General features: G+C 42.3%; 1 protein-coding gene across 2 annotated transcripts in view; it reads left to right on the top strand.

Moving 5' to 3' along the window:
- The first annotated feature begins 1600 nt into the window (after positions 1 to 1600).
- Positions 1601 to 12547, top strand: part of Stam2 (signal transducing adaptor molecule (SH3 domain and ITAM motif) 2) — a 46329-nt gene continuing 35382 nt past the window's right edge. For both annotated transcript variants that reach the window (XM_013029868.1, XM_013029860.1), the window contains exon 1: positions 1601 to 1810. In XM_013029868.1, coding sequence (XP_012885322.1) covers positions 1771 to 1810 — 40 coding nt within the window. In that variant the 5' untranslated portion in view covers positions 1601 to 1770. The remainder of the gene's footprint in view (positions 1811 to 12547) is intronic.

The raw sequence follows: 12547 nt of genomic DNA, 5'->3' as shown, positions 1-12547 counted from the left end.
TTACTAGTAGATATGCGTTGTTCAACTCAATGTCAGGGTTTAAGTCAAAAACTACTTAAAGCCTGGTGCTGGTGGTTCACATCTGTAATCTTAACTACTTAGGAAGCTGAGAACAGGAGGATTCCAGCTTGAGGCCAGCCCGAGCAGAAAAGATTCAGAAGACATCTTTTCTCAACCTATAAATGGGCACAGTTGCCAGTGTTTGTCATCCCAAGCCACATGAGAGGCTGAGATTGGTGTCATGCTAGACTAGCAGAAAAGTCTATCAGATCCTCCCAATAGAAGAAGCTGGTAATCCCAGCAACGAAGAAAGCTTAATGTGGACGGTGGCTCAAGAAAGTGCCCAATGTAGCTGGGCGCCAGTGGCTCACTCCTGTAATCCTAGCTGAGGTCTGAGGATTGCGGTTCAAAGCCAGCCCAGGCAGGAAAGTCCGTGAGACTCTTATCTCCAATAAGCCACTAGAAAACTGGAAGTGGCTTTGTGGCTCAAGTGGTAAATTGCTGGCCTTGAGCTGAAGAGCTGAGGGACAACGCCAAGGCCCAGAGTTCAAGCCCCACAACCGACAAAAAAAATAAAAAGAAAAGAAAAAACAAAAGGGTGGCAGCTAACATAGTAATTAGTTATAGCCTAGAAGAGAATAAGTAGATGCTATGGGAAAAAAAATGTTAAAAGGGGATGGGGCATGTGTGGGTGGGAAGGGAGCTTGCACTTTTGCACTCATTTACATCCCTGACTGGATCCCATGGAATCTGGGCTTACAACGCATAGCAACATCTGCATGTCACCTATGTTACACGCTGCCCTGTGGAAGACAAAGGGTGTGCCTTCCGTTCCTGTCCTTCCCAAGTCAGCACAGTGTTTCACCTCACAACAGTGCGTTTGCTGGTTAGGTGGAGACAAGCATCTCCTGCACTTTTCTGCAGGGGAGGAGGGGGTGGCTTTGAACCACGATCTTCGGATCTCAGCCTCCTAATCAGCTAAGATGACAAGGCAGAAAACTAGGCCCGGCTCCTCCTGTCGTTCTTGTGGAGGACAGCAGTGGGATGACAACAGCGACGAGTCTGCAGAGAGAGCCTCAGCGGCGCGTAGCTGGGCACCGACCAAGGCGCAGCCCGCCGAGCGCCCCGAGGGAGGCCGATCTCCCGCAGATTCTCAAACCCACCCAGTTGCAGGGAGGCAGTTCCGTCTCCAGGGCGACGGGACAATGACGCGAAATGCATCCTGGGAGAAGACCTGCCATTCGGATGGGTGTAAGAGGGTGAAAAGGCAGAGGCTACCACCATCGGCGGCCCCCCGAGAGAAGAGTCTCAGTCGACTGCGCCCCCTGCCGCGCCGCCGCCAGCGCTGCAGTTTCCGGGGCTCTAGTGGCTTCCAAGTCTATGAGAGGCAACTTCCGGGCTCGAAGGTCCTCCGTTCTATAGCTCGCCGGGGTCCTAGCGATGGATATAGGTGGCCGCAGCAGGCGCCTGTCGCCTGAGTGCATGCGGGTCGGGGTTGCGGCGTCCTCCCGGAGGATGGCAGCGACAACTGCGTTGGAGAGAGCTTGAGGAGAGTCGGAGCTCTCCCTGGCAGGGGAGCTGGGGCAGATCTGCGGGCGGATGGAGGCCGGGGAGCCGTCTTAGCAGGCACGAGCTGGGCAGCTCGTGGGCGGAAGTGCGGGTTCGGCAGCCCGATCCCAGCCGTCAAGGAAGCCACGGCGGGCCGCCCGGCGGGAAGCAGCTGCCGAGCCGTCTCCAGACCTCAGCCAGCGGGGCCCGGGCGCCGGCGAGATGCCTCTGTTCAACAACAACCCGTTCGAGCAAGACGTGGGTGAGTGCGGGGCGCGCTCCGGCGCTGCTGCTTGTCCGCCTGGGAAGTGGGCGGCGACGACGGGGCTGAGCGCGAAGGGGCGGTGCCGCCGCCGGGACGCCGGCCACCCGCTCGGCTCCGGGTCGGTGGCCGGGGTCGGGGGGCGGCGGTCGCGGAGGACCCCGCCGGCTGCTCGCCGGAGCTCGGGGACTCTGGCCTAGCACCCGGATGGGGCAGAACCTGTGGTTCGCAGAGGATGTAATCCTGGCGGAGTTGACGGCACCGACTTCCCCTTCCTTCCAAAGCCGGTGGATCCCATCCCTCCCTCCCCCCCGTCTCCCACCTCTTCCCCTGACGTCGCAGCCTGGGGGACCCTGCCACCGAGGGTGGGGACCGTTTAGGGCCGCCCAAAGCTGGAGACTTCGACCCCACTTGCACACGGAGCAGTCCGAACTTCCTTCATGCTGCTTTACACTCCAGCCGGGCAGGGCAGCGTCAGGATTTATGTACAATCATGGAAGTGCTACGAAATGGAAATATTCTTCCCTAGAGAAAAAAAAAGGAAAACGCTAGAATATCCAGACAGTACAGAACAAGGAATAATGTACTGGGGGAGGGGGGCCAAATAGCATCGGTCTTAGAAACTGTATGATAATAAAAATAATGATAATAATAATAATGCAATATGGGCGGAATAGAAACACTTGGGGCATTAGATTTGCAGTAAAGGCTACTAAGACATTTTAGTAGCACTGGTTAGTAGAACCCTGGGAAGGATTTTTAAAGTACGGTACATTTTACCCACCTGTTTGGTAGTTGCAAAGTCTTAAGGAAGAGTCTAGAAATTGTCCTATTTTTGTATGTTTTGTAATCTCAAAATAAATTATGTTCAAAAGCTACCTGTTAGTCTTATATATGTAAATGTTTGTAGTATTCACCTTCAAGTATGTGTTTCTCCTGTTACATTTAAATTTTTCTTGGTGGGCAAATAACATATGACTGGCAGGAGTCAAGGAAACTTCATGCTGTGGCTGTCTCTGCTCTAGGAACAAGTATTTCGTTCTGTTTTATTACAGGACCCTTTTAAGACTTTTTGGCAACAGTCTCACCTAGTAGCTGAGGCTGACCTTTGACTTTTGATCTCCTTGCCTCAGGCTCCAGTGTGCTAGGATTCCAAGTCTGGACCAACACAACAGGCTTTTGCCCTTTCTCTTGATATTGTAAAGGCTTGTGTTTTGTTGTATTGAAATGTTACAGAAGAGGCAAAACAGAGTAAGACTCAGATTATTCAGAAATGAATAACTTTCTTGGCAAACCCACTGTTTTCTGATGGAAAACTTGTCTGGTAGAAGTAGAATCGCTCTGCCTGAAGTAGACCTGCCTGGGTGGCTCCTGCAGCCCTGAAACCAGAGTTTAGTACTACTGTAGTAAAAGGAGCAGATAGTTACAATTCAGGGAGGAGGCAATACTAGCGTTTAAACTCAGGGCCTTGTGCTTGCTAGGCAAAAGCTAAACCACTTGAGTCACACCCTTGGTCCTTTTTAATTTAGTTATTTTTCAGCCAATAAGTCACTTTTTTTTTTTTGGCCCAAAGACCAGCTTTAAAATATCCTCCTCCTATTTATACCTTGGTATAGATGGGAATATAAGCATGTGCCACCATAATGGCTTGTTGGTTGAGATGCATTCTTGCATACTTTTCTGGCTAGCCTGATTTCTGCCTTCCAAGTAGCTAGGATAACAGGCCTGTGTTACCACAACCAGTATTTGAAGTAAGGATTTGAACTTAAGACCAGATGCTTGCTATTTAGGCAATCATCCATGTGAGACATTCCTTCAGCTCCTTTTCTTTCTTTCCTTTGTTTTTGTCTTGTTCTTGGGGCTTGAACTCAAGGCTTGGGCACTGTCCCTGAGCTCTTTTAGCTAAAGGGTAGCCCTCTACCACTTTGAGCCACAGCTCCACTTCTGGTTTTCTGGTGGTTAAGAATCTCAGAGGTTTTCCTGCCAGGCTGGCTTTGAAACACAGATTCTCTGTTCTTAGCCTTCTAAGTAGCTAGGATTACAGATGTGAGCCACTAGTGCTGGGCTAGATTATTTTCTTGATGGAGCTCTTTTTATACCTGAGCCAGCCTGGACTTTGTTCCTTCTATTTGTGCTTCCTTTTGTTGCTAGGATGACAGGCATGTGCTACCATGCTCAGACATTGGTTGAGATGGAATTTCAAACTTTTATACCTGGACTGGCCTTGACTCTCAATCTTTCTATCTCCAGCACCATTGGTAAATGACAGTTTTGCCACTACACCCATCTGGCCACAAATTTAATGAATATATTTTGAAGTGATTTTAAAAAGCAAAATATTTTGAGTGCAAGACACAACATAAACTTCCATTCCTCCTAGCTAACTCTTTCAGTTCCTAATATTTGGACATACTTTTAAGAAGAGAACACTTTTAAGGTCAGTGAAATACAGTTGAATTTATTTCCAGCAAGTTGATTCCATTTTATCTTCCTTTTTTACATAAGAATTTGATGTATAGATATTCCACACATCTATATGTGTGTGATGGGGGGAGGTGGAGTTCTGCCTGTTTGCCATAAAAGTATCTTTCTTTTTTCCCCCTGCAATTTTGTCATCTCTTTTTGCCAGAGTTACTCATGTTGACTTAGTGATGTTTTGGCTACATGAAAGTCCATCATATTATATCACATTTTTATCCAATCACTTAATTATGGACATGCTTATATTGTAGTTTGGAAGTAAGGAAAAAATATATAGGGAAAACACTTGAAGATATAGGCACAGGCAAAAACTTTAGGACTGTCGGAGTTCAGAATAAGAGTGGGAATTGACAAATGAGATTGCATCATATTAAAATAAGCTTATTCATGGCAAACAATTACTAGAGTCAAAATATAAGCTACAGATGGGAGAAATCTTTGCCAGCTTTTATTCAGAGGACTAATATCTAGAATACATAATGAGCTCAAATGTTAAACATCAAAAGAATGAATAATCCAAGTAAAAAATAGGCCTATAAATCGAATAGACAGTTCTTTTTTTAAAAAATATTTTTTATTGAGATTAAGTGATTACATAAATTTCACAAATTCCACAGTATTATGGGATAGTGACAGTTAAGGTCACAAACACATTTTAGCCTTTACTTTTTTATTTTTTGGTCCGGTCGTGGAGCCTGAACTCTGGGCCTGGGTGCTGTCCCTCAGCTCTTCAGCTCAAGGCTAGCGCTCTACCACTTGAGCCACAGCGCCACTTCCAGTTGTTTTTTTTTCTTTTTTCTTTGGTGCTGAGGAATCGAACCCAGGGCCTCATGCATGCAAGGCAAGCGCTCTACCACTGAGCCACCTTCCCAGCCCACATTTTAGCCTTTACAAGGCAAATTGAATAGACAGTTCTTAAAAGAAGTACAAATGGTAAATGCACTAAGAAATGTTCAGTTTCCTTAGCCATAAAGGAAGTGCAAAGTGACTCGTAGATTCCATGTCACCTCCCTCATAATGGTTGTCATCAAGAAAGCAAATACTAGTATGATACAAATATGGGGGAATGAGGGCCCTGGAATGGGAGTCTTATACAGTGTTTTGGGGAGTGGAAATTCAGTTGTGGAAATCAGTATGGAAGTGCTTTACAAAACTAAAAATACAATTACTCTATGATCTTGTTACATAACTCTTGGGTGTATATCTGAAGGAATGTATTCAGCCTACAATAGAGATATGTGCACACTCATGTTTAGAATAGCATTATTTACAATAGTCAAGCTATGAAATCAGCCTGCATTGCCCATTAGCTAATCAATTGATAAAGAAAATTTAGATGCCAATAGATGACACACTTGTAATCTTAGATAATCAAGGAAGTTGAGGCTCAATCATTTGAAGCTAATCTGGACAGAAAAGTGTGAGATTCTTACACTAGCTAAGTGCTGGCATGGCTCAAAAGGTAGAGTACCAACAGTGAGCAGGAAAGCCCAATGAGACTGCAAGGCCTTAAGTTCAAGCTTCTGTTCTGGAACCTATGCATGTGTACACACGCATGCCTGTGTGTGCGCACACTTACAAATAATGACCACTAAAATTGTTTAAAACAGGAAAAAAGAAAAAGAATAACAGAGGGAATGAATTTGATCGAAGTACATTGTGTGCATGTATGGAAATATCCTTTTATATAATCAATATAGTCTAATAAAGATTGTTCCACAGCTCTTTAAAAGAAAACCAAGGCCAATGACTTTTTTATAGTGAATATATAATGCAGTACAATAATAGTGTTGTTAGGTGGACTTGTCTCTAGCACTGTTTTTTAAAAATATGTAAGCCGGGGCTGGGAAGGTCGCTCAGTGGTAGTGTGCTTGCCTTGCATGCTTGAGGCCCTGGGTTCGATTCCTCAGTACCACATAAGCAAAAAAAAGCTGGAAGTGGCTGTGGCCCAAGTGGTAGAGCGCTAGCCTTGAGCTGAAGAGCTGAGGGACAGCGCCCAGGCCCCACAACCGACCTAAAAACACACACACACACACACACACACACACAAACATAAGCCCTTAGAGGTGCTTTTTAGTATATAGACTTTGTATACAGATACATAGTATACTGGTCAAACTCTGATTAATGAACAGTTGATGGTCTGACCATCCATTACCTACATATTGAAATAAAGCTTAAGGATATTATCATATTGTTTTTTCCTTCTTTGGCTGGCTGGTCTCCTTCCCTTCCTCCCTCCCTCCATTCCCTTTTTTTCTTTCTTCCTTCCCTTGGATTGAACTTAGGGTCTCAAACATGCTAAGTAAGAACTCTTTCCATTATGGTACATCCCTAACCCTCTTTTTTGCTTTCTGTCCTCAAATATGACCTTCTTTCTTCACTTGATTTTTCTTCCTTTTTTTTCCTCCCCATTTTTTCTTTTTCTTTTTTAGAAATAAGTCTCTTGGAATCTTTGGACTCAAGGATCCTGCTTCACACTGTCAAGTAGCTGGGACTGTAGGCATGAGCCACTGACAAAGTTTCATCTCTTACTCCACTTACAATTTTTCTTCTTTCTTTCTTTTTGAGACAAAATCCTATTTTATAACCCTAGCTGGTCTTAAACTTGTGCTCCTCCTGCTTCATCTTCTCAAATGCTGGGATTATAGGTGTATACCAACATTCCCAGACAATTTGTTTTTCAGATATTGTCTTGTGCTTTTGCCAGAGTTAGGCTCTGGGATTATAGGCAAACACTGGCTTGTTTTTTGAGGTTGGGTCTTGCTAATTTTTTTACCCAGTCTAGCCTCAAACTTTTCTCTAGTTTCTGCCTTTCTAGTAACAAAGGATAAAAAATTAGTGAATAATTTTATTGGATCTAAAAATTCATAGCTTTTTTTTTTCTTGGTGAGTAGGTAGTTCCATAGGAAGCACTTGTTTATGAATTTTCATTCTTAAAGTGAGGATTTTAGTGGATTAAAAGGGATATTTTATTCTTATTTGGAGAGGCTTCTTTTGCCTTTCTATATCATAAGGTAAATTAATATTCTCTTGTAAAAGCTGTGCTTTTAGCATGTACAACATTTTGATTTTCCTAGTAATTGGAGACTAAAGGGGAAAGTTAATTTTTTGGGGGGTTCAGTTGTGGGGCCTGAACTCTGGGCCTGAGCGCTGTCCCTCAGCTCTTCAGCTCAAGGCTAGCGCTCTACCACTTGAGCCACAGCACCGCTTTTTTTCTTTTTGCTTATGTGGTGCTGGGGAATCAAACCCAGGGCCTCAGGCATGCAAGGCAAGCGCTCTACCATTGAGCCAACTTCCCAGCCCGAAAAGGGGAAAGTTTTTTAAAAAATACATGGTCATCTTTTTAAGCTCTGCTCCATTCCCTGAGAATGAATAAGTGTATTTGATGTAGGATTGAAGGTCAGTGTGTCAGAAAATGGAGTGGTTCATTACTCCCTGAAAATTATTGGCATTTTGAAGTGATCATCTTCTGTTTTAGCTTATATTATTTCAGTTGGATACCAGAAGTTTATTAGTATATGATAATGTAGTTTTAGGTTTTTATTTTGTTTTTCAGCAATAGAATTTGAAGTCAGGGCATTTTACTTGCTCAGCTCATTGGCTTGGCTACTCTACCACTTAAGTAATACCTCTAGCCTGTAAAAAAAAATTGGTTTATATTAGTTATATAGGAGAACTTCACTGTTATGTCTCCATACATGTTACAGCTGAATTCCAACCAACTTAATCTTCTTTCACATTTCCTTCTAAGAAATAATGTCCCCAACAGGTTTCTTTGTTTTATTTTCTTTTTTTCTTTATTGGTTGTGGAGGCTTGAAAACAGGGATTGGGCACTGTCCCTGAGCTCTTTTGCTCAAGGCTAGCGCTCTAACACTTCACTTCTGATTTTCTGGTGGTTAATTAGAGATAAGAATCTCTGGACTTTTCTTGGCCAGGCTGGCTTCAAACTGTAATTCTTAGATCTCAGCCTCCTGAGTAGCTAGGATTACAGTCATGAGCTACAAGTGCCCAGTCTTTGTTACATTTTCATTGTTACAAATAATGTATTTTAACAATATTTAGCCCTTTTGTTCTTCTCCACTTCCAGCCCAGCTTTTTGCTGGTTATTTTGGAGTCTACTGAACTTTTTTCCCTATTGACCTTGAACTGATTTTTTCTGGGTCTCAGCCTCCTGAGCATCTAGGAATATAGATATGAGCCATCAGCACTTGGCAAGGTGGTTATTTCAGAGTTTTTTTTTAGACATTCAGGTAGTTATCTTACTGTGGTTTTATTTATTTTTTTGGGTCCGGTCGTGGGGCCTGAACTCTGGGCCTGGGCCTGTCCCTCAGCTCTTCAGCTCAAGGTTAGCACTCTACCACTTGAGCCACAGTGCCACTTAGCTTTTTTTTTTCCTGCTTATGTGGTGCTGAGGAATCGAACTCAGGGCCTCATGCATGCAAGGCAAGCGCTCTACCAACTGAGCCACCTTCCCAGGTCTGTGGTTTTAATATGTATTAACTGATGAGTGTTGATGTTGGGCAGGTTATCATATATTTGTTTGCTAAATGAATATTTTTTTCCCCAAAGCACCTATTTCAGTCTTTGGTCATGTTTATTTTTGGATTTGAGCATGGTGATGCATGTCTATAAGTCCAGTACTTGGAAGGCTGAGGCTGGAGGCTGAAGAGTTCAAGGCCACTTGGTGTTCACATGTTCACACCCTATGTAAAGTAAAAGCTAATAAGACCAGGCACAGATAGCTTATATCTATAATCCTAGCTACTGAGATCTGAGGATTGCAGTTTGAAACCAAGCTGGTCAGAAAAGTCAATGAGATTCTTAACTCCTGTTAGTAACCAAAAAGCCAAAAGTGGAGCTCAAATGGTAGCTAGTTAGCCTTGAGTTGAAAAAGCTCAGGGACAGCACCCAGACCTGAATTCAAGCCAGAACCAGCACATATGTGCAGGCACACACACACACACACACAATGTGCATGGCAGACACACACACACACACTGTAGATGGCAGATACACACACACACACACACACACACACCCTAAGAAAGAGAAGGGGGATAATAATAATGTTTTCTCCCCCTTGTTTATACACACACCCTAAGAAAGAGAAGGGGGGTAATAATAATGTTTTCTCCCCCTTGTTTGCTTAACCCTCCCAATCCTTAGTTCTTGTAAGAAATGGTGGTAACGTGAATGATGGAAAAGTGTGGCAATCATTGCCCCATATTCTACCAGAGCAGGAAGTTTCAGCACTTTAAAGATGTACATATATAGAAGAACTGAATTAACTTGTTGGGAAGAGTTAGTTTGGCAATTTTGAACAAAAATGGCACTCAGAGCCAAACTGCCAGATTGAAATCTATTTGTTATTTACTAGCTGACTAGCCTTGTGCTGGTTGCTTTTCTGTTTCTCCCTTTCTGTAGCTATAAAATGAGGATCCATCCTTCATCTGGCTGAGGAGTAAGTGCTTTAGCATATATAAAATGGCCAGAAGCTGTTACTTAATTGCTACTATCTGTTACTGAGTATTCAAAACCAGGTGGATTTCCTTATCAGAAGGTGTGTTCAACATATTTTAAGGTAGTACCTTTCCCAGAGTAGACTAAAGAATTCCATCAGTAGAAATTTACCAACACAAAGGAGGCATGGTGGATCTCTGCTACTTGGGAAGAGGAGATAGGATTGTGCTTTGAGGCCAACCCTGGCAAAAAGTTACCAAGACATTATCACAAAGAACAAACCAGGTATTTTGTGCACACCTGCAATCCCCTCTCTAGTCAGAGGTAGGAGGAGATTTGCAGATAGCAACTGTTGCAGGATTGCAACAGTATTGGAAGGCAGGGCCTTTAGGAAGTATTTCCAGCATGAGGCTTGCCTCCTGTAAAAGGGGGATGGTGTTACCTTGCTCATGGGCTTCCCGGCCTCTAGAGCTGTAGGAAACAAGTTTCTACTCTTTATATAAATGTTGTAACAACATAAAATGTCTAAGCATTATTTTAGTCATGCCTCAATACACATGTCCTTTAGTCATAACAAAGCTTATGTTGCCTACTTCCATTTTGAGATTTTAATTTTAAATTCTAGAAGACCATTACTCCTAAGGTGTGATCTTTTGGGGGTTCCAAAAGTCTGTTCTTGCTGCCATAGCAAAATGCTAGAGAGTGGCTTTCATAGCAGACATTTATTTTCTCACAGTTCAGGGTGCTGTAGGGTTAATGTCGGGTGAGAAATCTGTTCTTGCTTGCAGACAGCCAAGTTTTTAGCTTTCTAATAGCTCTTCTTAAAAGGACATTAATTTTGTAGGGTCAGGACCCCATTTATATGACCTCCTTTAACTTCCCGAATGGCCCCATCTGCAAACTGAATCAACTTGGAATTCACATTGTGAATTTTGTGAGGGACACAAACATTTAATCTTTTAACAGGTAAGATGACCCCAGTACTGCAAGCACTGTGTAACTTAGCCCTTGACCAAGGACCTGTGGTGAATCCCTGTGCATAGAAGGCTGTTTTCTGTCTTGTCTGTTGGCTTCTCTACCTGGGCTAGGCTTGGGCTAGCATTTCCAGGCAGAAAGCTGGGATCATCAGGAGTCTCACTTCCTATTTCTTTTCCTTTGAAAAAATGGGCTTCCTTTTACTTGTTTCCTGAAAACAGTTGCCTCATTTGTTTTGTTTTATAGTTGGTTTTGGTAGAATAGCAAGTTTGACACCAGATACTTTGTTATGCATGTAAGCATAAGACCAGTTATAAGCTTTCCAAACATAGAAGGAATTTTGAAGATTGCTTGCTGAAATTCTTTTTTTGGTCGGTAGTGGGGCCTAGACTCTGGGCCTGGGCGCTGTCCCTCAGCCCTTCATGCTTGGTGAAATTCTTATTCTGAGACTGGGACTTGAACTTGGCACTTGCTGCTTTGTTCACTGGCTGGCGCTTTACCTCCAAACCCTGAAATTCTTACATAGTTAAAGATGTTTGTTACTGGTAGAGCCTATTTTATTTCAAGTTTTATGGAGACTTGCATTCTTTGTAGAACTGCTTTTTGAAAATAATGGACTTTTTAGAGGAGAACCTTTTTGTTCCTTGTAGGTACTGATGGAATGATTCTTAGGATATTGTTAGAATCTTTCTCAACTATTTCTATGTGTATTTAAGGCTCTCTATATACAGTAATCAAAGCCTGGGATAAAATGTTATGATTTACACCCACCAAAGCCCTGGCAATTTAGCATTTAAGGCCCCAGGCGGGCTCTCATAGCTCTCTCCCTCTTATGTATTTGACAATGGATAATATAAGATACAGCTCCCAACACTGGGCAGAGTGACATGCTATAAAAGAATGGTTTCTTAATTATAATATTTAAAATTTTCCAGGAGTAAGTACATAATTTAGCTGTTATTTAGTTCGTTTGAAAACTGAAGTCCTCTTTGGCAGGCCATTATAAAGTCTTGAGATTTTTTTTTATACTTTTTAAAAGAGTAATTGTGACTCCTATATTTATACAAACTAAACTAGGCTTGATGGAGAACTAGCTTGATGGAGTATTCAGATCAGGATTTTTCCATTTTCTATGAAAAACCAAGTAGCTATATTCTTTTTCTGTAATTTTAAGATTGTTGGCTTTTGGTGATACCGTCATAGGCTTCCTATTTTATTGTATCACATGACTAAAATACAATAAAATAATCAAAAACTGAGTTGTAGCAGAACATAGGGAGGTCATTAAGATGGTTCAAAATCAGAGAAAAAATTGTACCCATTTACATAGGTATTCTTGAAATTTGATAATTGATTATTAGTTTTTCAGATTAGCAAGGACAGGGTAGATTCTTAAATTTTGTAACCATTAATAAAAAATTCCTAAAAACATTTTATATTCCTGACTCACACCACATATGAGGTTCCTGGTATGTTAAATGATGCTCAGCCATATTAAATATTTACATTTAAAAAGGAAGTAATATACTTGGAAAAAGAGAATATGGATGAATGATTAATTTTCAATATTAAACTAGTCAACATTAAATTACTGAGTTAGTCAATACTAAAATTTTCAGTAGTAGTTGGAACACTATGTGGTCTGATACTATGAAAACTAAAGAATGGTCAGGTTCCAGTGGCTCACCCCTATAATCTTAGTTACAGGAAGCTGAGATCTGAGAATTGTTAAAATAGCTCATAAGACTTCTACCTCAAATTAACCACCAAAAAGCTGAAAGTAGAATTGTGGCTTACGTGGTAAAGTGCTGGCTTTG

This window comes from Dipodomys ordii, unplaced genomic scaffold (genome assembly GCF_000151885.1).
Source record: "Dipodomys ordii isolate 6190 unplaced genomic scaffold, Dord_2.0 Scaffold5, whole genome shotgun sequence".
NCBI lineage: Eukaryota > Metazoa > Chordata > Mammalia > Rodentia > Heteromyidae > Dipodomys > Dipodomys ordii.
Note: the sequence above shows the minus strand (reverse complement) of the source record. Positions and strands in the feature narration are given on the sequence as shown.